The 26,987-nt window shown below is 36.0% G+C and overlaps 3 protein-coding genes across 5 annotated transcripts in view; 2 read left to right on the forward strand and 1 right to left on the reverse strand.

Moving 5' to 3' along the window:
- The first annotated feature begins 2,098 nt into the window (after positions 1–2,098).
- LOC126746403 (probable DNA replication complex GINS protein PSF2) lies at positions 2,099–2,938 on the forward strand. Its single transcript, XM_050454644.1, has 3 exons — positions 2,099–2,424; positions 2,478–2,748; positions 2,799–2,938. The coding sequence occupies exons 1-3, from the start codon at positions 2,180–2,182 to the stop codon at positions 2,874–2,876; spliced, it is 594 nt and encodes a 197-aa protein (XP_050310601.1). The 5' UTR covers positions 2,099–2,179; the 3' UTR covers positions 2,877–2,938.
- LOC126746404 (RWD domain-containing protein 4) lies at positions 2,877–3,735 on the reverse strand. The gene is made up of 3 exons (XM_050454645.1): positions 3,508–3,735; positions 3,349–3,458; positions 2,877–3,293 (listed from the first exon to the last, which is right to left on the reverse strand). The coding sequence occupies exons 1-3, from the start codon at positions 3,604–3,606 to the stop codon at positions 2,936–2,938; spliced, it is 567 nt and encodes a 188-aa protein (XP_050310602.1). The 5' UTR covers positions 3,607–3,735; the 3' UTR covers positions 2,877–2,935.
- Positions 3,736–6,116: 2,381 nt separating this feature from the next.
- LOC126746224 (huntingtin-interacting protein 1) overlaps positions 6,117–26,987 on the forward strand; it is a 29,814-nt gene continuing 8,943 nt past the window's right edge. The window contains exons 1-15 of one of the 3 annotated variants that reach the window (XM_050454377.1): positions 6,164–6,326; positions 6,737–6,842; positions 7,171–7,295; positions 7,351–7,647; positions 7,721–7,782; positions 11,815–11,901; positions 11,957–12,144; positions 12,226–12,473; positions 16,942–17,203; positions 17,267–17,428; positions 21,452–21,602; positions 21,656–21,808; positions 21,896–22,051; positions 22,105–22,268; positions 22,326–22,559. In XM_050454377.1, the coding sequence (XP_050310334.1) occupies positions 6,804–6,842; positions 7,171–7,295; positions 7,351–7,647; positions 7,721–7,782; positions 11,815–11,901; positions 11,957–12,144; positions 12,226–12,473; positions 16,942–17,203; positions 17,267–17,428; positions 21,452–21,602; positions 21,656–21,808; positions 21,896–22,051; positions 22,105–22,268; positions 22,326–22,559 (2,328 nt within the window). In that variant the 5' untranslated portion in view covers positions 6,164–6,326; positions 6,737–6,803. Of the gene's footprint in view, positions 6,327–6,736; positions 6,843–7,170; positions 7,296–7,350; positions 7,648–7,720; positions 7,783–11,814; positions 11,902–11,956; positions 12,145–12,225; positions 12,474–16,941; positions 17,204–17,266; positions 17,429–21,451; positions 21,603–21,655; positions 21,809–21,895; positions 22,052–22,104; positions 22,269–22,325; positions 22,560–26,987 lie in introns of those variants that run through there. The other 2 variants (XM_050454376.1, XM_050454378.1) reach the window with 2 other exon arrangements.

Below are 26,987 nucleotides of genomic sequence, written 5' to 3' on the forward strand. Positions count from 1 at the left end.
CTATGGGAGTTAATTACACAGTCTGGATAGTTGTAAGAACCGTAATTTTTGAGAAAATTAGTAAGAAGAAACAGAAGAAGAAAATTAGAGTAGCAAAGGCCACTTTACTTGTTACATAAAGGCACAATAACCTAGGTAGTAAAAGCCTTCTTTTATTTAAGTCAGTTATCGAGAAGAATATTGTTTGTGTAGCAAAGGCCACGCTTTCGAAGCCTGTAAGAAGCATTATCTGTATTAATTAATAATTAAATAATTTAATACCGCTGTCTACACCCTTGACAAGTGTTTTGAAAAAAAAAACAATATTTAAGTAGCAAAGGCCACTTTATACTAAGAACTTTTTTTATTAAATCAATTGCCAAGAAGAAAAATATTTATATAGCAAAGGCCACACTACATATGATTGGAGCTGCAACAATAATTCAGAAAGCAGGCATTAATTGAATTGAAGGGTTATGTATCAAAGGCCACGAAGGCTGTTGGGAATATTCCTTATATAATTAATTAATTTAACACTGCTTTATACAGCCTTGGGAGGGTTTTAAGAAAAAAAATATTTCTGTAGCAAAGGCCAAAAAAGAAGAAAAATGGAAGAAATATTAAGCTCAATTTCCTGTAAAAAAATCAATAATTTCTTCCAGTAAATTGATGCTACCAGGGAGAAGACGAAGAAGAAGAAAAATAAGGCTTACGTAGCAAAGACCATTTTTATTTAAGTCAATTGTCAAGAACAATAGCGTTTAGGTAGCAAGGGCCACGCCCTCGGAGGCTGTAGGGAACATTTTCTATGTAATAAAATAATATGACACCGCTGCAGAATTAGCAATCGTTTTTAATCAACTGAAGATTTCTGTAGTGAAGGGCAGTCAAGAACTATGAGTATTATAAATAAATTGCCCATTAGAACGATTAGGTAGCAAAGGCCAGGCGCGTCTGTAAGTAAATTGCCGAGACGAGAGTTTATGTAGCAAAGGCCACACCTTCGAAGGCCGCAGGAAGCATTATCTGTATTAATTATTAATTAAATAATTTAATACCGCTACCTACAGTTTTGAAAAGAAGAACAATATTTAAGTAGCAAAGGCCACTTTATACTAAGAACTTTTTTTATTAAATCAATTGCCAAGAAGAAAAATATTTATATAGCAAAGGCCACACTACATATGACTGGAGCTGCAACAATAATTCAAAAAGCAGGCATTAATTGAATTGAAGAATTATGTATCAAAGGCCACGAAGGCTGTAGGGAATATTCCTTATATAATTAATTAATTTAATACTGCTATATACAGCCTTGGGAGGGTTTTAAGAAAAAAATATTTCTGTAGCAAAGGCCAAAGAGAAGAAAAATGGAAGAAACATTAAGCTCAATTGCCTGTAAAAAATCAATAATTTCTACCAGTAAGTTGATGCGCTAACAGGGAGAAGAAGAAGAAGAAGAAGAAGAAAAATAAGGCTTACGTAACAAAAACCATTTTTATTTAAGTCAATTGTCAAGAACAATAGCGTTTACGTAGCAAAGGCCACGCCCTCAAAGGCTGTAGGGAACATTTTCTATGTAATAAAGTAATATGACACCGCTGCAGAATTAGCAATCGTTTTTAATCAAATGAAGATTTCTGTAGTGAAGGCCAGTCAAGAATTATGAGTATTATTAATAAATTGTCCATTAGAACGATTAGGTAGCAAAGGCCACTACATATGACTGGACCTGCAACAATAACTCAGATAGCAGGCATTAATTGAATTGAATATGTATCAAAGGTCTTGAAGGCTGTAGGAAACATTCCTTATATCATTAATTAATTTAACATTGCTATATACAGCCATAGCAGTATTTTTAGAAAAGAAATGTTTCTGTAGCAAAGGCCAGTCTTGTCTGTCAAAAAGCCCAGAGGCAACATTCTTAGTATATAGTTATAACAGAGAATTATGGTAGTAAATAATCAATTCCCTTAACCTTCGAATAATTATAAGTAAATTACTTATTAGAACCTTTATGTAGTAAAGGCCAATCATGTTTGTATACCCCAAAGCCTATAGGCAACATTCTGCGCAATGTGTCACTGTCCAGAGCCATAAGAAGAAGATTTCTGTAGCTTAAACATAACCTCAATTTTTTTTAAGGTTATGTCTAACAAAAATACAACAAAACAAAGAAATAATCCAAAGTTCCCTAATGGATCCAGACGAAGTGGAGTTTTGGGCGGAAAAAACCCCCATCCAGATAGTTCCCACGTTTAACAGTAAACCGATATTCCTTATCGGTGGGGACGTGGGGCCCTTCAGGGCCAGCATACCCATTAACGTGCCCCTCTGGCTAGCCATTAATTTAAAGAAACAACAGCAGTGCAAAATTATCCCCCCCGATTGGATGGACGTGGACCATCTAACGGAACTGAAAGAATCCGAAAAAATTGAAAAGTAACTCTTTAATAGTTTAATCTTCCTTCAGGATTAATTGACAAATGTTCAAGGTCCCTTATAAAAATGCCTAGCGAGCACTACATGGTTGAGGCGAAACTGATCCTTGGAAATGCCTCCGATGACATACCTCGGGCAGATGAAATTAGAACGATTATAAAAGACATATGGGACATCAGGATGTCCAAGCTAAGATCCTCGATGGATTCGATGGTTAAAAATGTGTCCATGTATGCGGCAATTGATAATATCACTTTTATGGAGATGAATTCGATCAGGCCCTTACTGCCCCATGCTCTGGATCAAGTTTATAGGATTAAAATTGTAAGTTTTTTTGGGGCGAGTGTTTTTTTATTGTTGTGGTTATGTTTTAGAGCAAAAAAGGTCCGGGACGGACCCAAGGCAGCAGCACATTTTCACACTCCAGAACGGCCACGTCATTTACAACATAATTTAATTAAAAGTCCATTTATTTTAATAATAAATATATCTTTTATAAAAAATATTATTGTTATTCGCTAGTTTCTTTTGACCCTGTCGATGAAAGATGTCTCACTATGTCCACCCAGTCCCATCCCCGGGGTTTTTCACCTTTGGCGTCCACTCGGTTCCATGCCCGTCTCTTTTGTGCCTTAGTAAGTTGTTCTTTCTTTTCCTTTTTTATTGTGGCAGGTTCCTCCTCGGTGGCATCGGAAATGCACAATTTATGCACATCGGTACTGACCTCGTCCTCTTCCTTTTGGTTCTCCAGGAATTCCTCGAATTTTTCTTTGACGAATTCAAATATGGAGTAGGTCATTGACATTCCTAAGTATTGTTCCGATTCCTGTTTTAAGGCTTCCAGGATTTTGGATTTAGTTGTTTGTGATCTAAAAGGGAGAAGAGGGTTGAGTAATGGGTTTAAATATGGCTAGGGGTACTTGCATATGTTTGTTGTAAAAGACATCTAAGTTGAACTCGGGTAGCTCGTCTGGATAGTTGGGGCCCCACTTGACTTCTATTACAAACGACTTTTTCGTATCGCTTTCACCATACTACAATAAAAACGTAATTAAAGAGGTTCTAAGCATGCTGCATGCTCACCTTATATTGGAAAGTGTTGGGGGAAGTATTCTTGAAGCATTCGTCCCCTTCATAAATGGACAGCAGAGCCTCCAGTTCCTCCGTTTGTAATTCTTCCATTTCCGATAAGTAATTTTAACTAATTCACTAGGTTTAGTAGCATTATGCCCTTTTTTTTGAGAAAATAGGGTTCAAGAACACATTTTTCTTTGAAACATTTGACAGCTGTCATAACAGACGTGAAGTTTGTTATGACAGCTGCAGAAACGTCAAATTTTTATAGGTGCATGTAGAAGTTGTTTGGACCTCGGTCAACTGGTCAAATATATTCACATTTCTTAAATGGTATCTGTCTTGCAAACAAGCTCACTTAAAACTGTCTGCAATAAATAACGTTAAATGCCTAAAAGAATTGAAAATTTATTCAACTGACTAAAGAAAATATTTTTTTATGTCATGGGGAGTTGACTGACACCCAACTCGGAACATAACACACGTGAAGCTTGCTAACTCAGGGGGTTTACACTGACTAGGCTGTCGATACGGTGCCGGTCAACTCCTCCTGATTAATCATTTTAAAAATACGCATATATATTTATGTTGAATTGATTTTTTCTTCTCATATTTATCCGGTCAACTGCTCATTATTCATCAACATGATTCTGATGTTGATGAATAATGAGCAGTTGACCCTCAGCCGAATTTAAATATATAAACGTCAAAGTCAGTTTGGGTTTTGCACATTGGGCTGTTAGGGCTGTTTTGGGTATCAGTCAATTTGGCATGATTTAAAGTTCGTAGTAATCCAGTGCCAAAGTAATGGAAAACAGGTTCAAATAAGAAATCACTTCCTGGCTTCCTAGACCTTAACGTTCTAGAAAAACTAATATCAGATGTTAATTCAATGAACCTTACGTCCTGGATTAAGAGATTAATTAATTTTCTACTCCCTGGATCTAGAAAGAATATTAACTTACTTGGTTTTAATTACATAAACAATTTCTTACGTCAGAGGAGTTGACTGACACCCCAATTCAAACAAACCAGCGTCATGAAAAATCGGAATTTAAATGAACATGTTTATAAATCATGAAGAGTTGACCGACAGCCGAATTGGAACCCAGAAACATAAAGTTTGCCAATAAACTGTATGAGTTTTACACCTTAGGCTGTAGATGAATTTGCATATTAGTAATCTTTTTTTAATTACTATTAAGATTAATAACCGTAATCATTAAAAAACAAGATTTAAATAAGCATTTTCATAAGTCATGGGGAGTTGACCGAAAACCGAATTCGAATGTGACGTCTGCCAACGAGCACTGTCAATGTAAATTTAAAGGGGTTTTCATGTTAAGAATATTAATTTAAAACCGTATCTACAAAAAAGAAGACGTTTAATTTAATATAAATGGACATTTAAAATATAATAAACATTTTCATAAATCGTGAGGAGTTGACCGACAGCCGACTACGAACCGTGACGTCTGTCAATCTGTCAACGTCAAAATCTGTAGGTCGACCCATGTTTGCCAATATCAGATTTTAATTCAATGAACCTTACGTCCTGGAGAGTTGACTGACATCCCAGTTCAAATCTGCATATTAACAAACCCGAAGTTTGCGAAGAAAAACTGTAAATGTCAAATTTGTATGGACTCTGCACATAAGGCTGCAGAGGTTGATTTGGGTGTCGGTCAACTAGTCAAATATCTTCGGATTTTTAACATCGTATCCGTTAGGGCAAACGAGCTTATCTGATTACTTAAAACTTCCTATTAGGAAATAATTTCTTACGTCACGGGGAGTTGACCCCAGTTTAAAACTGCATCAAATCAAACTGTCAATGTCAAAATTGGCATTGGATTTACACATAAGGCTTTAGACAGGGTGCCGGCAAATTGCTCTTGATTAATTATTTAAAAAATTAAGGCACATGAATTTATGTTAAAAGAACAGTTAGTTATACATCATGGGCAGTTGACCGACAGCCGAATTTAGATACGTAAACAAGGAGAACGAACAGTCGATGTCAAAACCAGTATGAATTTTGCAGACTAGGCTGTAGCAGCTGTTGTTTTGGGTGTTAGTCAACTTGTCAAGGCTTCGTAATTTACAACTGCCTGTAAGAAATAAGAAATTACTTCCAGGCTGTTGAAAAATTAATTTTCTACTCCCTGGACCTAGAAAGAATATTAACTTACTTGGTTTTAATTACATAAACAATTTCTTACGTCAGAGGAGTTGACTGACACCCCAATTCAAACAAACCAGCGTCATGAAAAATCGGAATTTAAATGAACATTTTTATAAATCATGAAGAGTTGACCGACAGCCGAATTCGAATGTGACGTCTGCCAATGAGCACTGTCAATGTAAATTTAAAGGGGTTTTCATGTTAAGAATATTAATTTAAAACCGTATCTACAAAAAGGAAGACGTTTAATTTAATATAAATAGACATTTAAAATATAATAAACGTTTTCATAAATCGTGAGGAGTTGACCGACAGCCGACTACGAACCGTGACGTCTGTCAATCTGTCAACGTCAAAATCTGTAGGTCGACCCATGGCCGCCAATAGGATCGTGCGAAGGCAAAAAAATCCCCAATAAAAAATAATCAAAACAAACTGTCAATTCCCCCAAACAGTCATAAGAAAAAATTAATGCAGCTGCTGGTGCGGGTGTTGTCTCGAATATCCGGACATTATTAAATCAAGTAAATCCCGCTTTTATCCCGTTAATTTGTTTAAAATGACGTCGCTCTCGTTACCGCGCGTCCTTCATCCGCGTAAAACCAGCCTGGAAATCGAGAGGGAAAACTTGGAAAAGGCCCAGGTAGGATCCAAACAATGTTTGTTTGTTTGTTTTCATTGTTCCCATCCGGTTTACGTTGAGAGTTTCTCCTTTAATAAGCATGTTTTAAGTAGTCTTAGCCTTAGAAGAAGAGTGTCCAATAATAAGACACTATGTAACATAACCTAGAAATCCTGCTTTCCGAGACTTCATCAAGTCATAGAAGCTTATAAGTGATCAGATCATTATCTTACATGGGCGGGTGGGTGCCTCACATGAATTTCTATAAGTACATTTAATCAGTTAGTTCTTATCTTAAACAAAAAACACCTTTATAATCTTATCTAATTGGGGTTATCGATGCATAATATAGGATCCTAATACATTTAAGTGCTTCGTTTCTGGGATATTATAGACAACACCCTGGTGTACACTTGTCTTTTTTTTTTTAGATTTGCATGCCCATTTTCCATAACTAACTAACCCGCTCGTATTGCATGTTTCTAATATTCAATTGATATGGCTAAAATATATACTGAGCGAGACTATGAGAAATATGTAAGTATGTACATATAGTCAAGGTTTGCTTGTAAACTATTCAATTATGTCATGCCAGATGTGCATACTTTATGATTCACTTAATAGTATGTGCTTTCAGGGTCAAGCTATGCACCTATGTAGTAATCATGTGTGTAGATGTGGCTTTCCTGACTTCACTGAATTGCAGGCATAATTATTGTTTTCACTTGTGCACTCACCGAGACAAAAACTACACTAATAATTATCACATAAAATACTATTGTTGGCATGCAACCAAGTAAATGGAAGTTTCTATGCACAATGCTCTACGGCCCATTTAAATACTTAACTGAATTCTCTCCTTCAGTCGCAAGCCCTACAAAAGGCGATCAACGGCCAAGAATGCCCCGTCAAGCAGAAACATGTCAGATCGGCCATCATCGGCACATTTCAAACCCAAAGCGCCAAAATATTTTGGGCCTACGCCCTAAGGTAAGAGGGCCCCTTCCTCCCCGCATACCCCACAATCAAATTTCAACGATCACAGGTTACCGGCGATGGAAGATCAAATAGTCGCGTGGAAGTTGTGCCATGTGGTGCACAAGGTCCTGAGGGAAGGACACCCGTTATGTCTGGTGGACAGTCAGAGGCACAGGAAGGAACTGGACGAAATCGGGAAACTGTGGGGACATTTAGAGGGGGGCTACGGGAAAATGATCCGGTTGTATACCGCCTTGCTGATTAACAAGTTGGAGTTCCATAAGAGGAACCCCAGGTTTCCGGGACACATGGGGGTCACCTACAAGGAGCTGGAGAGTATCGGAGGGAATGAAGATGATATTTTGTGAGTGCGGTTTTTGACTCGAGTCAAGTTGCAAGGGGGTTAATTTAATAAGGGGGTTGTATTTTTGTTGCAGTTTTGATTTGGTAATAGAGATGTTTGATTATGTGGATCATGTGCTCGCCTTACAAGATGCCGGTAAGTTTTGTTGATGTACAATTGTCTGGAAGGAATGGGGGATTACTTCCAGGCAGTTGAACAGTAACATTTTTTATTTTTTCCCTCAATTTCCTGGATGAATTTAGGAATTAATTAATCAGGTTTTACTTGTGTTTAAGTTTTCCTCACACGTCATGGAATATCTTGGAAACCATTATAGATATTCAAATGAAATAAAAAGCATTTTAATAACCGAGAATTACTTAACAATTTTTGTTAAAACTCCGACTCATTTTATCCAGAAGATTCCGAGTAATCCAGACTTTAGTATATTTAAATGAAATAAAAAGCATTTTAATAACCAAGAATCACTTAACAATTTTTGTTAAAACTCCGAAACATTTCATCCAGAAGATTCCGAGTTATCCAAACTTTAGTGGAATAAAACCCGATATTGACCCACCTTCACAAAGAGTGAAATATCTTGAAAACTATCATAGATATTTAATTGAAATAAAAAGCATTTTAATAACCAAGAATCACTTCACATTTTTCGTTAAGACTCCGAACCATTTCATCCAGAGGGTTCAGAGTTATCCAGACTATAAAGGAATGCAGCCTGATATTGACCCACCTTGACAAAAAGTGAAATATCTCGAAAACTATTATAGATATTTAAATGAAATAAAAAGCATTTTAATAACCAAGAATCACTTAACAATTTTTGTTAAAACTCCGAACCATTTTATCCAGAAGATTCCGAGTTATCCAGACTTTAGTGGAATGCAGCCCAATATTGACCCACCTTCACAAAAAGTGAAATATCTCGAAAACTATCATAGACATTTAAATGAAATAAAAAGCATTTTAATAACCAAGAATCACTTAACAATTTTTGTTAAAACTCCGAACCATTTTATCCAGAAGATTCCGAGTTATCCAGACTTTAGCGGAATGCAGCCCAATATTGACCCACCTTCACAAAAAGTGAAATATCTCGAAAACTATCATAGATATTTAAATGGAATAAAAAGCATTTTAATAACCAAGAATCACTTAACAATTTTTGTTAAAACTCCGAACCATTTCATCCAGAGGGTTCCGAGTTATCCAGACTATAGTGGAATGCAGCCGAATATTGACCCACCTTCACAAAAAGTGAAATATCTCGAAAACTATTATAGATATTTAAATGAAATAAAAAGGATTTTAATAACCAAGAATCACTTAACAATTTTTGTTAAAACTCCGAACCATTTCATCCAGAAGATTCCGAGTTATCCAGACTATAAAGGAATGCAGCCTGATATTGACCCACCTTGACAAAAAGTGAAATATCTCGAAAACTATTATAGATATTTAAATGAAATAAAAAGGATTTTAATAACCAAGAATCACTTAACAATTTTTGTTAAAACTCCGAACCATTTTATCCAGAAGATTCCGAGTTATCCAGACTTTAGCGGAATGCAGCCCAATATTGACCCACCTTGACAAAAAGTGAAATATCTCGAAAACTATCATAGATATTTAAATGAAATAAAAAGCATTTTAATAACCAAGAATCACTTAACAATTTTTGTTAAAACTCCGAACCATTTCATCCAGAAGATTCCGAGTTATCCAGACTTTAGTGGAATAAAACCCGATATTGACCCACCTTGACAAAAAATGAAATATCTCGAAAACTATTATAGATATTTAAATGGAATAAAAAGCATTTTAATAACCAAGAATCACTTAACAATTTTTGTTAAAACTCCGAACCATTTTATCCAGAAGATTCCGAGTTATCCAGACTTTAGTGGAATGCAGCCCAATATTGACCCACCTTGACAAAAAATGAAATATCTCGAAAACTATTATAGATATTTAAATGGAATAAAAAGCATTTTAATAACCAAGAATCACTTAACAATTTTTGTTAAAACTCCGAACCATTTTATCCAGAAGATTCCGAGTTATCCAGACTTTAGTGGAATGCAGCCCAATATTGACCCACCTTGACAAAAAATGAAATATCTCGAAAACTATTATAGATATTTAAATGGAATAAAAAGCATTTTAATAACCAAGAATCACTTAACAATTTTTGTTAAAACTCCGAACCATTTTATCCAGAAGATTCCGAGTAATCCAGACTTTAGTGGAATACAAGCCTATTTTGAGCCCCCTTCAGAAAAAGTGAAATATCTCGAAAACTATTATAGATATTTAAATGAAATAAAAAGCATTTTAATAACCAAGAATCACTTCACATTTTTTGTTAAGACTCCGAACCATTTCATCCAGAGGATTCCGAGTTATCCAGACTATAGAGGTATGGTGTCCCATATTGACCCACCTTCACAAAAAGTGAAATATCTCGAAAACTATTATATATATTTAATTGAAATAAAAAGCATTTTAATAACCAAGAATCACTTAACAATTTTCGTTAAGACTCCAAACCATTTCATCCAGAGGGTTCAGAGTTATCCAGACTATAAAGGAATGCAGCCTGATATTGACCCACCTTGACAAAAAGTGAAATATCTCGAAAACTATTATAGATATTTAAATGAAATAAAAAGCATTTTAATAACCAAGAATCACTTAACAATTTTTGTTAAAACTCCGAACCATTTCATCCAGAGGGTTCCGAGTTATCCAGACTATAAAGGAATGCAGCCTGATATTGACCCACCTTCACAAAAAGTGATATATCTCGAAAACTATTATAGATATTCAAATGAAATAAAAAGCATTTTAATAACCAAGAATCACTTAACAATTTTTGTTAAAACTCCGAACCATTTCATCCAGAAGATTCCGAGTTATCCAAACTTTAGTGGAATAAAACCCGATATTGACCCACCTTCACAAAGAGTGAAATATCTTGAAAACTATCATAGATATTTAAATGAAATAAAAAGCATTTTAATAACTAATAATCACTCTTTAATTAATGTTTAAAGTCCAAATCATTTCATCCAGGAGATTCCGAGTTTTCCAGACTTTAGTGGAATGCAGCCCGATATTGACCCACCTTCACAAAAAGTGAAATATCTCGAAAACTATTATATATATTTAATTGAAATATAAAGTATTTTAATAACCAAGAATCACTTAACAATTTTTGTTCAAACTCCGAACCATTTCATCCAGAAGATTCCGATTTATCCAGACTATAGAGGAATGGTGTCCCATATTGACCCACCTTCACAAAAAGTGAAATATCTCGAAAACTATTATATATATTTAATTGAAATAAAAAGCATTTTAATAACCAAGAATCACTTAACAATTTTTGTTAAAACTCGGAACCATTTCATCCAGAAGATTCTGAGTTATCCAAACTTTAGTGGAATAAAACCCGATATTGACCCACCTTGACAAAAAGTGAAATATCTCGAAAACTGTCATAGATATTTAAATGAAATAAAAAGCATTTTAATAACCAAGAATCACTTAACAATTTTTGTTAAAACTCCGAACCATTTCATCCAGAGGGTTCCCAGTTATCCAGACTATAGTGGAATGCAGCCCAATATTGACCCACCTTGACAAAAAATGAAATATCTCGAAAACTATTATAGATATTTAAATGGAATAAAAAGCATTTTAATAACCAAGAACCACTTAACAATTTTTGTTAAAACTCCGAACCATTTCATCCAGAAGATTCCGATTTATCCAGACTATAGAGGAATGGTGCCCCATATTGACCCACCTTCACAAAAAGTGAAATATCTCAGAAACTATTATAGATATTTAAATGGAATAAAAAGCATTTTAATAACCAAGAACCACTTAACAATTTTTGTTAAAACTCCGAACCATTTCATCCAGAAGATTCCGAGTTATCCAGACTTTAGTGGAATGCAGCCCAATATTGACCCACCTTGACAAAAAATGAAATATCTCGAAAACTATTATAGATATTTAAATGAAATAAAAAGCATTTTGTTAACCAATTATCACTTTACAATTTCTCTTTTGCTCTCAAATAATTCCATCCATAAGGTTCTGAATTATCAAGGTTTATGTAGAAACCGAATAGTGTACTTTTAATAAAACTCTTAATTACAGTATTTGGTTCATTAAACATGGCCAGATCGAACTCCATGACCAGCGCGGGGCAGTGCAGACTCGCCCCACTAATCCCTTGCATCCAAGGTAAAACCCCTTGTGCGTCGACGGTGACTTATTCCTTAAAATGCCAATTTTCCAGACGCCTCTAAGCTCTACGACTACTGCGTGAAAATATTATTCAGATTATACATGCGACAACCGTACGACGTCCTGGCCGGGCATAGGGAGCGTTTCGTTAAACAATTCAGAGCCTTAAAGAAGTTCTACGAGAACACCAGTAACTTGCAGTACTTCAAGGATCTGATCTCCATTAGTCCCCTGCCCGAGGTACGAGGTCCACCGGATTCGTGAACGTCATCATATTATGACAGACTTCAGACTTCAGTTTTTTTTTATGCGATTTTACAGAATCCGCCGGACTTTGAGTGGGGTTTCCGGAACTACGTGACGCAGGAGGTGGTGGTACCGCAGGAGCCGGAACACGAGGAGGAACCGCCCCCGCCGATCCAGGAGGAGAATCTGATCGACACGACCGACCACCACGTGGAGGCGGTGAACGACCACGTGGAGCAGCACACGATCCAGGTGAGCGTCGCCGCCCACCAGGAGATCATCCAGGAGCGGGAGTTTTTGAGGGGTCAATGCGAGAAATTGAGGTAAATCTTGATGCGGTCAAAGGCTTCGTGAAAATCGAAATATTTCGAAATCTGTTGTACCGATTTAAATGATTTTGGTTTCATTTGAAAGCTGATGAGTTTCTTTATTAAAATGGTCCCTATGGGTTTCCTTGTAACTGCAACCGTTTCGGAGTTATTAAGTGAGTTTTCAGAAGATCGAATAAATTTTGATACAGTCAGAGGCTTTAGAAAAATCGAAATATTTCGAAAACGCTTGGACCGATTTCACTGTTTATTATTTCATATTAAAGCTGCTTAGTTTCTTTACCAAAAAGGCCCCTACGCGTTACCTTGTAACTGCAACCGTTTCAGAGTTATTGAGTGGTTCTTCAGGGTATTGAAAAAAACGTTGATACAGTAAAAGGCTTTAGAAAAATCGAAATATTTCAAAAACGCTTAGACCGATTTCACTGTTTATTATTTCATATTAAAGCTGCTTAGTTTCTTTAACAAAAAGGTCCCTACGCGTTTCCTTGTAACTGCAACCGTTTCGGAGTTATTGAGTAGTTCTTCAGGGTATTGAAAAAAATGTTGATACAGTCAAAGGCCTTACAAAAATCGAAATATTTCGAAAACGCTTGGACCGATTTCACTGTTTATTATTTCATATTAAAGCTGCTTAGTTTCTTTACCAAAAAGGTCCCTACGCGTTTCCTTGTAACTGCAACCGTTTCGGAGTTATTGAGTGGTTCCTCAGGGTATTGATAAAATTTTGATACAGTCAAAGGCTTTAGAAAAATCGAAATATTTCGAAAACGCTTGGACCGATTTCACTGGTTTTTATTTCATATTAAAGCTGCTTAGTTTCTTTATCAAAAAGGTCCCTACGCGTTTCCTTGTAACTGCAACCGTTTCGGAGTTACTGAGTGGTTCCTCAGGGTATTGATAAAATTTTGATACAGTCAAAGGCTTTAGAAAAATCGAAATATTTCGAAAACGCTTGGACCGATTTCACTGTTTATTATTTCATATTAAAGCTGCTTAGTTTCTTTACCAAAAAGGTCCCTACGCGTTTCCTTGTAACTGCAACCGTTTCGGAGTTATTGAGTGGTTCTTCAGGGTATTGATAAAATTTTGATACAGTCAAAGGCTTTAGAAAAATCGAAATATTTCGAAAACGCTTGGACCGATTTCACTGTTTATTATTTCATATTAAAGCTGCTTAGTTTCTTTACCAAAAAGGTCCCTACGCGTTTCCTTGTAACTGCAACCGTTTCGGAGTTATTGAGTGGTTCTTCAGGGTATTGAAAAAAATGTTGATACAGTCAAAGGCTTTAGAAAAATCGAAATATTTCGAAAACGCTTGGACCGATTTCGCTGTTTTTTGTCTCATATTAAAGCTGCTTAGTTTCTTTACCAAAAAGGCCCCTACGCGTTTCCTTGTAACTGCAACCGTTTCGGAGTTATTGAGTGGTTCCTCAGGGTATTGATAAAATTTTGATACAGTCAAAGGCTTTAGAAAAATCAAAATATTTCGAAAACGCTTGGACCGATTTCACTGTTTATTATTTCATATTAAAGCTGCTTAGTTTCTTTACCAAAAAGGTCCCTACGCGTTTCCTTGTAACTGCAACCGTTTCGGAGTTACTGAGTGGTTCCTCAGGGTATTGATAAAATTTTGATACAATCAAAGGCCTTACAAAAATCGAAATATTTCGAAAACGCTTGGACCGATTTCACTGTTTATTATTTCATATTAAAGCTGCTTAGTTTCTTTACCAAAAAGGTCCCTACGCGTTTCCTTGTAACTGCAACCGTTTCGGAGTTACTGAGTGGTTCCTCAGGGTATTGATAAAATTTTGATACAGTCAAAGGCTTTAGAAAAATCAAAATATTTTGAAAACGCTTGGACCGATTTCACTGTTTATTATTTCATATTAAAGCTGCTTAGTTTCTTTACCAAAAAGGCCCCTACGCGTTTCCTTGTAACTGCAACCGTTTCGGAGTTATTGAGTGGTTCCTCAGGGTATTGAAAAAAATGTTGATACAGTCAAAGGCTTTAGAAAAATCGAAATATTTCGAAAACGCTTGGACCGATTTCACTGTTTATTATTTCATATTAAAGCTGCTTAGTTTCTTTACCAAAAAGGTCCCTACGCGTTTCCTTGTAACTGCAGCCGTTTCGGAGTTACTGAGTGGTTCCTCAGGGTATTGATAAAATGTTGATACAGTCAAAGGCTTTAGAAAAATCAAAATATTTCGAAAACGCTTAGACTGATTTCACTGTTTATTATTTCATATTAAAGCTGCTTAGTTTCTTTATCAAAAAGGTCCCTACGCGTTTCCTTGTAACTGCAACCGTTTCGGAGTTACTGAGTGGTTCCTCAGGGTATTGATAAAATTTTGATACAGTCAAAGGCTTTAGAAAAATCAAAATATTTTGAAAACGCTTGGACCGATTTCACTGTTTATTATTTCATATTAAAGCTGCTTAGTTTCTTTACCAAAAAGGTCCCTACGCGTTTCCTTGTAACTGCAGCCGTTTCGGAGTTATTGAGTGGTTCTTCAGGGTATTGAAAAAAATGTTGATACAGTCAAAGGCTTTAGAAAAATCGAAATATTTCGAAAACGCTTAGACCGATTTCACTGTTTATTATTTCATATTAAAGCTGCTTAGTTTCTTTACCAAAAAGGTCCCTACGCGTTTCCTTGTAACTGCAACCGTTTCGGAGTTATTGAGTGGTTCTTCAGGGTATTGAAAAACATTTTGATACAGTCAAAGGCTTTAGAAAAATCGAAATATTTCGAAAACGCTTGGACCGATTTCACTGGTTTTTATTTCATATTAAAGCTGCTTAGTTTCTTTACCAAAAAGGTCCCTACGCGTTTCCTTGTAACTGCAACCGTTTCGGAGTTATTGAGTGGTTCTTCAGGGTATTGAAAAAATATTAATACAGTCAAAGGCTTTAGAAAAATCGAAATATTTCAAAAACCCTTAGACCGATTTCACTGTTTATTATTTCATATTAAAGCTGCTTAGTTTCTTTACCAAAAAGGTCCCTACGCGTTACCTTGTAACTGCAACCGTTTCGGAGTTTCTGAGTGGTTCCTCAGGGTATTGATAAAATTTTGATACAGTCAAAGGCTTTAGAAAAATCGAAATATTTCGAAAACGCTTGGACCGATTTCACTGTTTATTATTTCATATTAAAGCTGCTTAGTTTCTTTACCAAAAAGGTCCCTACGCGTTACCTTGTAACTGCAACCGTTTCGGAGTTTCTGAGTGGTTCCTCAGGGTATTGATAAAATTTTGATACAGTCAAAGGCTTTAGAAAAATCGAAATATTTCAAAAACGCTTGGACCGATTTCACTGTTTATTATTTCATATTAAAGTTGCTCAGTTTCTTTACCAAAAAGGTCCCTACGCGTTACCTTGTAACTGCAACCGTTTCGGAGTTTCTGAGTGGTTCCTCAGGGTATTGATAAAATTTTGATACAGTCAAAGGCTTTAGAAAAATCGAAATATTTCAAAAACGCTTGGACCGATTTCACTGTTTATTATTTCATATTAAAGCTGCTTAGTTTCTTTACCAAAAAGGTCCCTACGCGTTTCCTTGTAACTGCAACCGTTTCGGAGTTACTGAGTGGTTCCTCAGGGTATTGAAAAAATGTTGATACAGTCAAAGGCTTTAGAAAAATCGAAATATTTCGAAAACGCTTGGACCGATTTCACTGTTTATTATTTCATATTAAAGCTGCTTAGTTTCTTTACCAAAAAGGTCCCTACGCGTTACCTTGTAACTGCAACCGTTTCGAAGTTACTGAGTGGTTCTTCAGGGTATTGAAAAAAATGTTGATACAGTCAAAGGATTTAGAAAAATCGAAATATTTCAAAAACGCTTGGACCGATTTCACTGTTTATTATTTCATATTAAAGCTGCTTAGTTTCTTTACCAAAAAGGCCCCTACGCGTTACCTTGTAACTGCAACCGTTTCGGAGTTATTGAGTGGTTCTTCAGGGTATTGAAAAAAATGTTGATACAGTCAAAGGATTTAGAAAAATCGAAATATTTCAAAAACGCTTGGACCGATTTCACTGTTTATTATTTCATATTAAAGCTGCTTAGTTTCTTTACCAAAAAGGCCCCTACGCGTTACCTTGTAACTGCAACCGTTTCGGAGTTATTGAGTGGTTCTTCAGGGTATTGAAAAAAATGTTGATACAGTCAAAGGCTTTAGAAAAATCGAAATATTTCGAAAACGCTTGGACCGATTTCACTGTTTATTATTTCATATTAAAGCTGCTTAGTTTCTTTACCAAAAAGGTCCCTACGCGTTTCCTTGTAACTGCAACCGTTTCGGAGTTACTGAGTGGTTCCTCAGGGTATTGATAAAATTTTGATACAGTCAAAGGCTTTAGAAAAATCGAAATATTTCGAAAACCCTTGGACCGATTTCGCTGTTTTCGGTGTCATAAGAAAGCTGATGACCAACTGCATATTTTAGGGACGAAATAAACTCCCTAATGTCGAAAAACCAACGGGATATCGCCACAATGCAATTGAAAATCTCCCACTTGGAACACGACCTGGCGACGAAAGACAGCGAGCTGGAGCACGAGAAACAAGTGAAGGAGGATCTGCTCACTCAAAGTTTCGCCGTCGCACAAAATCAGGACTCGGAACAGAAACAGTTTCACGAGAAATTCGACAAGTTGAAGTCGATTTACGTGAAGTTACGGGACGAGCACGTGACCGAGATCCGAAAGGTTTCTGTTCACTGTTTCTCCCTTTTTTAATTATTAATTTTTATTTATTTTTTTTTGACGTAGAAAGCGGAGATTGAAAAGAAACTGTCCACGGCCCTAAAGGCCCTGGAACGTTTGCACGAACTGGAAATGGAGAAGGAGAAGCTGGAGGTGGCCGAGAGGCAGAAATCCGAAGAGTTGAGTGCCCTGCAAAAGGATAAGGAGCTGTTTAATATGGAAACGGAGGTAAGGGAATTGATGATGGGGCCTTTTTAGGAGAAACGTCGGTTTTGGAAAATTGATTTTGAGAAGAATTGTTGGGAAAACCATAAGGTTTTTAGTAAAAAAAGAATTATTAAAATCGCTTGTTTCGTTCAAAAGTTATCGTCAGTTAATGGGAGCTTGATCCTGATCTGGCGCATTCGCCAATTTACAAAACGCAATTTATTTCATAATCTGTTGAAAATAGAAGAAATATTTCTTAAGGTTTCTTATAGGAAATTTTCTGCTCTATCAATTTGATCTCTACAGTTTTTATCGAAAAAATAATATTAAGCGAGTTATAAGGGTTTTAAGACTTCCAAGTCTCTATAGAACAAAATTTAGAGCTTCTCTGTATAAAACAAATAGATAAAAATGACCATTGGACCATGAGCTTTTTAATAAAAAAAAAAGAATTATTAAAATCGCTTGTTTCGTTCAAAAGTTATCGTCAGTTAATGGGAGCTTGATCCTGATCTGGCGCATTCGCCAATTTACAAAACGCAATTTATTTCATAATCTGTTAAAGATAGAAGAAATATTTCTTAGGGTTTCTTATAGGAAATTTTCTGCTCTATCATTTCGATCTCTACAGTTTTTATCGAAAAAACAATATTAAGCGAGTTATAAGGGTTTTAAAACTTCCAAGTCTTAAATGAATAAAATGTAGACATTCTCTGTATAAAACAAATAGATGAAAATGACCATTGGACCATGGGCTTTTTAATAAAAAAAGAATTATTAAAATCGCTGGTTTCGTTCAAAAGTCATCGTCAGTTAAAGGGAGCTTGATCCTGATCTGGCGCATTCGCCAATTTAAAAAACGCAATTTACTTCATAATTTGCTAAAGATAGAAGAAATATTTCTTAAGGTTTCTTATAGGAAATTTTCTGCTCTATTAATTTGATCTCTACAGTTTTTATCGAAAAAACAATATTAAGCGAGTTATAAGGGTTTTAAAACTTCCAAGTCTTAAATGAATAAAATGTAGACATTCTCTGTATAAAACAAATAGATGAAAATGACTATTGGACCATGAGCTTTTCATTAAAAAAAGAATTTTTAAAATCACTGGTTTCGTTCAAAAGTTATCGTCAGTTAATGGGAGCTTGCTCCTGATCTGGCGCATTCGCCAATTTAAAAAACGCAATTTACTTCATAACCTGTTAAAGATAGACGAAATATTTCTTAGGGTTTCTTATAGGAAATTTTCTGCTCTATTAATTTGATCTCTACAGTTTTTATCGAAAAAACAATATTAAGCGAGTTATAAGGGTTTTAAGACTTCCAAGTCTTAAAAGAACATAATTTAGACCTTTTGTGTATAAAACAAATAGGTGAACATGACCATTGGACCATGAGCTTTTTAATAAAAAAAAAATTATTAAAATCACTGGTTTCGTTCAAAAGTTATCGTCAGTTAATGGGAGCTTGATCCTGATCTGGCGCATTCGCCAATTTAAAAAAACGCAATTTATTTCATAATCTGCTTAAGATAGAAGAAATATTTCTTAGGGTTTCTTATAGGAAATTTTCTGCTCTATTAATTTGATCTCTACAGTTTTTATCGAAAAAACAATATTAAGCGAGTTATAAGGGTTTTAAGACTTCCAAGTCTTAAAAGAACATAATTTAGACCTTTTGTGTATAAAACAAATAGGTGAACATGACCATTGGACCATGAGCTTTTTAATAAAAAAAGAATTATTAAAATCACTGGTTTCGTTCAAAAGTTATCTTCAGTTAATGGGAGCTTGATCCTGATCTGGCGCATTCGCCAATTTAAAAAACGCAATTTATTTCATAACCTGCTAAAGATAGAAGAAATATTTCTTAGGGTTTCTTATGGGAAATTTTCTGCTCTATCATTTCGGTCTCTACAGTTTTTATCGAAAAATTAATATTAAGCGAGTTATAAGGGTTTTAAGACTTCCAAGTCTTAAAAGAACATAATTTAGACCTTTTGTGTATAAAACAAATAGATAAAAATGACCATTGGACCATGAGCTTCTTAATAAAAAAAGAATTATTCAATTTACTTGTTTCGTTTAAAAGTTATCTTCAGTTAAAAGGGACTTGATCCTGATCTGGCGCATTCGCCAATTTTAAAAACGCAATTTACTTCATAATCTGCTTAAGATAGAAGAAATATTTCTTAGGGTTTCTTATAGGAAATTTTCTGCTCTATTAATTTGATCTCTACAGTTTTTATCGAAAAATTAATATTAAGCGAGTTATAAGGGTTTTAAAACTTCCAAGTCTTAAATGAATAAAATGTAGACATTCTCTGTATAAAACAAATAGATGAAAATGACCATTGGACCATGGGCTTTTTAATAAAAAAAGAATTATTAAAATCGCTGGTTTCGTTCAAAAGTCATCGTCAGTTAAAGGGAGCTTGCTCCTGATCTGGCGCATTCGCCAATTTAAAAAACGCAATTTACTTCATAACCTGTTAAAGATAGACGAAATATTTCTTAGGGTTTCTTATAGGAAATTTTCTGCTCTATTAATTTGATCTCTACAGTTTTTATCGAAAAAACAATATTAAGCGAGTTATAAGGGTTTTAAGACTTCCAAGTCTTAAAAGAACATAATTTAGACCTTTTGTGTATAAAACAAATAGGTGAACATGACCATTGGACCATGAGCTTTTTAATAAAAAAAAAATTATTAAAATCACTGGTTTCGTTCAAAAGTTATCGTCAGTTAATGGGAGCTTGATCCTGATCTGGCGCATTCGCCAATTTAAAAAAACGCAATTTATTTCATAATCTGTTAAAGATAGAAGACATATTTCTTAGGGTTTCTTATAGGAAATTTTCTGCTCTATCATTTCGATCTCTACAGTTTTTATCGAAAAAATAATATTAAGCGAGTTATAAGGGTTTTAAGACTTCCAAGTCTCTATAGAACAAAATTTAGAGCTTCTCTGTATAAAACAAATAGATGAAAATGACCATTGGACCATGAGCTTTTTAATAAAAAAAGAATTATAAAAATCACTGGTTTCGTTCAAAAGTTATCGTCAGTTAATGGGAACTTGCTCCTGGTCTGGCGCATTCGCCAATTTAAAAAACGCAATTTATTTCATAATCTGCTAAAGATAGAAGAAATATTTCTTAGGGTTTCTTATAGGAAATTTTCTGCTCTATCATTTCGGTCTCTACAGTTTTTATCGAAAAATTAATATTAAGCGAGTTATAAGGGTTTTAAGACTTCCAAGTCTCTATAGAACAAAATTTAGAGCTTTTCTGTATAAAACAAATAGATGAAAATGACCATTGGAGCATGAGCTTTTTAATAAAAAAAGAATTATTCAAATCACTGGTTTCGTTCAAAAGTTATCGTCAGTTAATGGGAGCTTGCTCCTGGTCTGGCGCATTCGCCAATTTAAAAAACGCAATTTACTTCATAATCTGCTTAAGATAGAAGAAATATTTCTTAAGGTTTCTTATAGGAAATTTTCTGCTCTATTAATTTGATCTCTACAGTTTTTATCGAAAAAACAATATTAAGCGAGTTATAAGGGTTTTAAGACTTCCAAGTCTTAAAGGAACATAATTTAGACCTTTTGTATATAAAACAAATAGATGGAAATGACCATTGGACCATGAGCTTTTTAATAAAAAAATAATTATTAAAATCACTTGTTTCGTTCAAAAGTTATCGTCAGTTAAAGGGAGCTTGATCCTGATCTGGCGCATTCGCCAATTAAAAAAACGCAATTTATTTCATAATCTGCTAAAGATAGAAGAAATATTTCTTAGGGTTTCTTATGGGAAATTTTCTGCTCTATCATTTCGGTCTCTACAGTTTTTATCGAAAAAATCATATTAAGCGAGTTATAAGGGCTCGAACTCTATTCACCAATTTTTCAGGAAAAAATGACCCCTCAAACTAAATATAACTTTAATTTTATTCTAAATTGTTCATCTTGTTTGAACTAATCAAGAACGTATTGGGAACATTCCCGCGGTACACTAAACCAACATTTCTCACTCCAGATCCTAAAAAAGAGCGCGACAGACGCGTGCCAACAGAAGGACAGCCTGCAGCAAGAAATCCAAAGGATTTTACGAGAAAAAGACCTTCTCAGGCAAAAATCCGAAGAACTCTCTTATAAATTAACAGAGCTAGAGGGGCAGATAGACAATGGTACCGAAGTGGTCATTATTACTAATAAAACACGGTCAATTATTAATTTTTAGAGCGCAAAGAGGTACAGCTCAATCTACAATCCCTCGTAAAAAAATGCATCGAAAACGGCGAGGATGTTTTAAGACACGTCATACAGGAGGTGGATAATCCTGCCACAAGCGGACTTACTTGTAACCCGGATTATTTAAGGGGACTTACCGAAGGTAAGGCTCTTTTTGTCACTGTCGCACTTACTAGAGTTACATTTATAGTTAATTTCAGACTTTTACTAATGAACAGTCATTTTCCAGATTGCAAAAACTGTCTAGAAGACACGTTAAGTCTGATATACACCGACTACGGCACGATTATAACGACAACGAATAAAATCGCCCATAGACACGCCCTGTTTATTTTACAAGGGAGAGCCACAAGTAACACGAGTCCCGATATACATTTCGGCGAAAGTAAGTTTATTGAAAGCAAGAAAAACTGATTTCCATGATTTTCCCTTTTATAGAAATGGTGGAAACTTGTAAGGTGCTAGGAGAAATAGTCCTGCGCCTACTGGAACATATAAAAAAGAATCAAAGTACTGAGTCAGTGGTGAGGGAGGCACTGGACAAACTGGAGGAGATCACCCGACTGGGAGACGACATCAGTAAGTCCTTGCTGGGGGAAAAGGTGAGGAAACTCTTTTTTTTTCACCTCGTTTCTCTAATGAGAGAGGTGCGTTTTTAGGCCGAAAACCTGGACGAGATGCTCGAGGACGAAATGTCTCTGATGGACAAGGCGATCGAGGAGGCGGCCAATAAGATTCAGGAAATGTTAACGAATTCGAGGGCGGCCGACTCCGGAATCAAACTGGAGGTGAACGAGAAAATCCTGGATACGTGCACGAAACTGATGCAAGCCATACGACTGTTGGTGAAAAAATCCAGACTGTTACAGGCGGAGATTGTCGCACAAGGACGGGTAAGAATTCAGTTCAATTTTATGGGAAATGCCTTGCAACTGTAGTGTAAGTTATCGTCAGTTACGTTTGGGTTGAGTTGAAATAATGGTTCGTACAGTATAGTAAAGGGAAATTAATGGACTTTTAACTGATATAAGACAGTCCAAAAAAAATTGAATTGGATCCATGTAATTTGAGGTTGAGACCCAAAGGGTCCAAATACTTGATCAAGGACTCCTGGAAGTAAGAAATTATTTTGTTTTGTCTTCGAAGTGGACTGTATTTCTTGTAACTTGCTCTTGTTTACGCAAATTAAACCCGGTAGTTAGAATAAAAATAGTATTTATTAACTACATACAAAATTGGTAATATTAAAAAGAATTCGATTTGTTTGACGCGAGTCTTGATTGTGTTTGTCTTTTTGACGCGCCGTGATGTCACGGAACATGAAGCAGCAGTAGCCATGGAAACTTGCGCGGTGCGGCGTTGCCGTGTTTATTTCCAGGCAGTCGGCGGAGCTTGATCATCTTTGATTAATACTAGGGAACCAATAGACAATTGACCTTGGCTGACCTTCCATTTCTGCCTTTGTTGTAACTCGGATAAGTAGTCCTGTTGCCAACGTCGCCAGAAATGCTGGCAGATCCTCTGCACCAATTGAAATCTGGACAGTCGATTGAGCTTAACGTCGTCAAGGTTCTCGTCAGGAGCGGCAGTCAAAGGTCTTCCGATGAGGAAATGAGCAGGGGTTAACGGGACTAGGTCATTAGGTTCAGATGAGAGGGGACAAAGAGGGCGAGAGTTTAAGATGGCCTCGATTTGTGACAATGTAGTAGAAAACTCTTCAAAGGTAAGATGAGCATTTGCAAGGACACGTTTCAAATGTTGTTTAACGCTCTTAACCCCACTCTCCCATAAACCCCCCATGTGCGGTGAGTATGGACAGATAAATTGCCAGTCTATTCCTTCACTTACAGCGGTACCCTTCAATTCATGTTGGTGCGATTTTAGAAAATCCTTAAGTTCGCGGTGTGCTCCCACAAAGGTTGTGCCGTTGTCACTTACTATTTTAGAGGGCTTTCCTCTTCGCGAAATAAAACGCCTAAGGGCCAAAATAAAAGAACTGGAAGTTAAACTAGAAACCAATTCGAGGTGCAATGCCTTTGTAGTGAAGCACACGAAAACTGAGATGTAACACTTCTCTAACTTGCAAGATCGAGACCTTCCAAATCCTGATCTCACCAAAAACGGACCAGCGTAGTCAAGTCCAGTTACATGAAAGGGTGGCGAAGGAACAGTGCGATCGCGTGGTAAATTAGCCATAATTGGTTGAACAAAATCAGGTTTGAATCTAAAACATCTAATACAACGTTTAACAGTACTTCTAGCTAGGTTACGTTCCGAAATTGGCCAAAATTCATCTCTTATTGATGACAACAAAGCTTGAGGTCCAACGTGAAGTAACTTAAGGTGTTGATAAGCAAAAAATAACTTAGTAAACGGATGACTGGAGTGTAAAAGTATTGGATGTTTTTTATCTGGTAAAAAATTAGAAAATTCTAATCGACCCCCAACCCGAATAATTTTATCTGAATCTAGAAATGGTGTTAAATTGAGAATTTTACTCTTGCTATCGATAGAACGCTTTTCAATAAGACATGAAAATTCGTATGGAAATGACTGTCTTTGCGCTACTTTAATTAAATATTTCTTTGCTAGGTTTATTTCTTGAATAAGAAGCGGACCCTGAATTCTATCAGAAATTGGTTTTAAACAATTATTTTTAAATCGCAAAATGTAAGCTGTAACGTGAATCAAACGAGAAAATTGTGAAAATCGCTGAAAGGAAATTCTTCAATTTTAATTGTTGGCAGAACTGTGGTTGAAAATGGTTTCAACTCCGGAACGGTATCCAATTTCGATAAAGATGTAGGCCATTCAGCAGGAGGTGCCTTTAGAAACTTGGGTCCATACCACCACATATCCATTTCTAGAATTTGATTGGGATATAATCCTCTGGATAAGTGATCGGCAGGATTTTCTTGAGTGGGCACATGTCTCCAGTCTTGATCATTGGTGAGATTTTGAATTATCGCTATACGAGTGCCTACAAATGTCTTTAAAAGATTTGCACTAGTTTTGATCCAGGCTAAAACTATTAAAGAATCGGACCAATAAACAAATTTATCGATTTTTATGGTTAAAGACGTCGTGACCTTTTTTACTAGACGAGCAAGCAATAATGCCGCACATAATTCCAATCTGGGAATGGTAAGAGTCTTGATAGGTGCAACCTTGGATTTTGAGCATAAAAGATTTACAAAAACTTGGTTATTTTTATCTATGCTACGTACATATAGACATGCTCCATAGGCTCGCTTAGAGGCGTCAGCAAAGCCATGTAACTCGATTAACTGAGGCTCCTGGCACACTACATGTCGTTCAATGGTTAATTGATTTAAAAAAGGTAACTCGTTCTTGAATTTCGCCCACTGGCCGGATAGATCTACTGGAAGAGTTTCATCCCAAGGCAGCTTCTTAGACCACAATTTTTGCATGAAGATCTTAGCAAGAATGGAACAGGGACTTAGCATTCCTAACGGATCGAAAATGCGAGCTGTAAGGGACAATACTGATCTTTTCGTATCAGTTTTATAATTGTTTATATCAATACAAAATGCCAACTGGTCATTATAGCAGGACCAAGTTAAACCTAGAGTTTTCGTAGTCTCATGTGGGCCAAATGTCAAAATGCCGCATGACTTGTCCTCAGTTTCAATTCCATCGAGCACCCTTGGATCATTGGAATACCACTTGCGCAGCTCAAAACAGCCACTTCTCAAAATACGTGTTATTTCTCGACAAATATAGCGCGCATGCTCAATGGACTCTGAGCTGAAAAGAAGATCATCAACGTAAAATGATCGCCTAATGACATTAGCAACCTCAGGAAGGGAGTCAGCACATTCGTTCGCTAACTGGAATAAGCAACGAATAGCTAAATAACTTGCACTTGCTTGTCCATAGGTTACTGTATTTAGCATGTATGTCTTAAGTTGTTCCGTAGGATTTTCTCGCCATAGTATTTGCTGAAGCTTTCTTTGCTCGGGATTTATCAGCACTTGTCTGTACATCATTTTGCAGTCAGCAGAAATGACGTAACGCTTTTCGCGGAATCTCAATAACATTGACAAAAGGTCGTCTTGTAAAACTGGACCTATAAATTGAATATTATTAAGAGATATTCCGTTGCTAGAGGGTGAACTGGCATTGAACACAACGCGAAGTTTTGTTGTCAAACTATCTTGTCGTAGAACTCCATGATGAGGCATGAAATATTGTACCCCACCAGGCACATAACTAGAATCAGCAATGGTCATGTGATTTAAAGATAGATACTCTTGCATAAAGTTGATATATTGTACTCTTAACGACTCGTTTTTCAGCAATCTTTTCTCGAGATTATAAAACATTTTCTCAGCTTGCGAACGGGATTCACCGAGACAATCGGCTGGCTGCTTTAATGGCAGATTGACTATAAACCTACCTTCATGGTTCCTAGTTGTAGTCTCTATAAAAATTTTCTCACACTCGGTTTCCTCGTTGGATAATGGCTTGACTTGATTTACCTCCTCGACTTCCCAGAACTTTGAAACTAAATCATGCAATTCTTGGTTAGTGCTTAAGTTGCAACAAACATCTTTTTCCTGCTCTCTTGTTTCAATTTCTCCCATTGGTCCTGCGACAATCCATCCAAGTTCAGTTTCTTGAATTGTAGGGCTATATTTACCACCTGACAACCTACCTGTTTTCAACAAACTCCAGAAAAGATCACAGCCAATCAAAAGTTCGACTGCTCCTGGCCTGTTAAAAGTTTCATCGGCAAGATGTAGATTGTGTGGTATATTTAAGGATTCTAGATTAATCTCAAAACCTGGGGTGACATTTGTTATTTCAGGAAGAATAAAACACATAAGCTTAGTTTTAAAATTGGTATATATCGAGCTCAAGTCAACTTGACATTTATTGCGCACCTTGGTAAGTGAATTTGATATGCCAAATATATTTAAATTTGCATCGAATGTGTCCAGTCCTAAAGTATCACACAAGTTTTTAGTGATAAAGGAAGACATGGATCCAGAATCTAGCAAAGCACGCACAGTGTGAGGAATGCCAAACTTATCCAGAACTTGAACACGAGCTGTTGATAACAATGTAACACGCTTACTTGATTTGGACACAGTACTAGTTAAAACTGGCTCGACTTGAGGTGTTTCATAGCTACTATTATCAGCATTTTGCCCCTGCGATACAGACTCACCTTTATCTTCATGCAATAAAGTATTGTGCCACAACTGACATTTCCTACAAGTGCCCCCTCTACATCTTTTAAGTGGATGCTGGCGTAAGCAGTTCTGACACAACTTGGCCCTATTAACAAAGTCAAT

This window comes from Anthonomus grandis, chromosome 17 (assembly GCF_022605725.1).
Source record: "Anthonomus grandis grandis chromosome 17, icAntGran1.3, whole genome shotgun sequence".
NCBI lineage: Eukaryota > Metazoa > Arthropoda > Insecta > Coleoptera > Curculionidae > Anthonomus > Anthonomus grandis.

Excerpts from the sequence above, each read along its gene's own strand:
- LOC126746404 (XM_050454645.1), bottom strand. The coding sequence starts at position 3,606 with ATGGAAGAATTACAAACGGAGGAACTGGAGGCTCTGCTGTCCATTTAT. Across the intron at positions 3,459-3,507 it reads CCAACACTTTCCAATATAAG|TATGGTGAAAGCGATACGAA; the intron begins GTGAGCATGCAG and ends TTTTTATTGTAG. Across the intron at positions 3,294-3,348 it reads GTCTTTTACAACAAACATAT|ATCACAAACAACTAAATCCA; the intron begins GCAAGTACCCCT and ends TCTCCCTTTTAG.
- LOC126746403 (XM_050454644.1), top strand. The coding sequence starts at position 2,180 with ATGGATCCAGACGAAGTGGAGTTTTGGGCGGAAAAAACCCCCATCCAG. Across the intron at positions 2,425-2,477 it reads GAATCCGAAAAAATTGAAAA|GTCCCTTATAAAAATGCCTA; the intron begins GTAACTCTTTAA and ends CAAATGTTCAAG. Across the intron at positions 2,749-2,798 it reads AAGTTTATAGGATTAAAATT|AGCAAAAAAGGTCCGGGACG; the intron begins GTAAGTTTTTTT and ends GTTATGTTTTAG.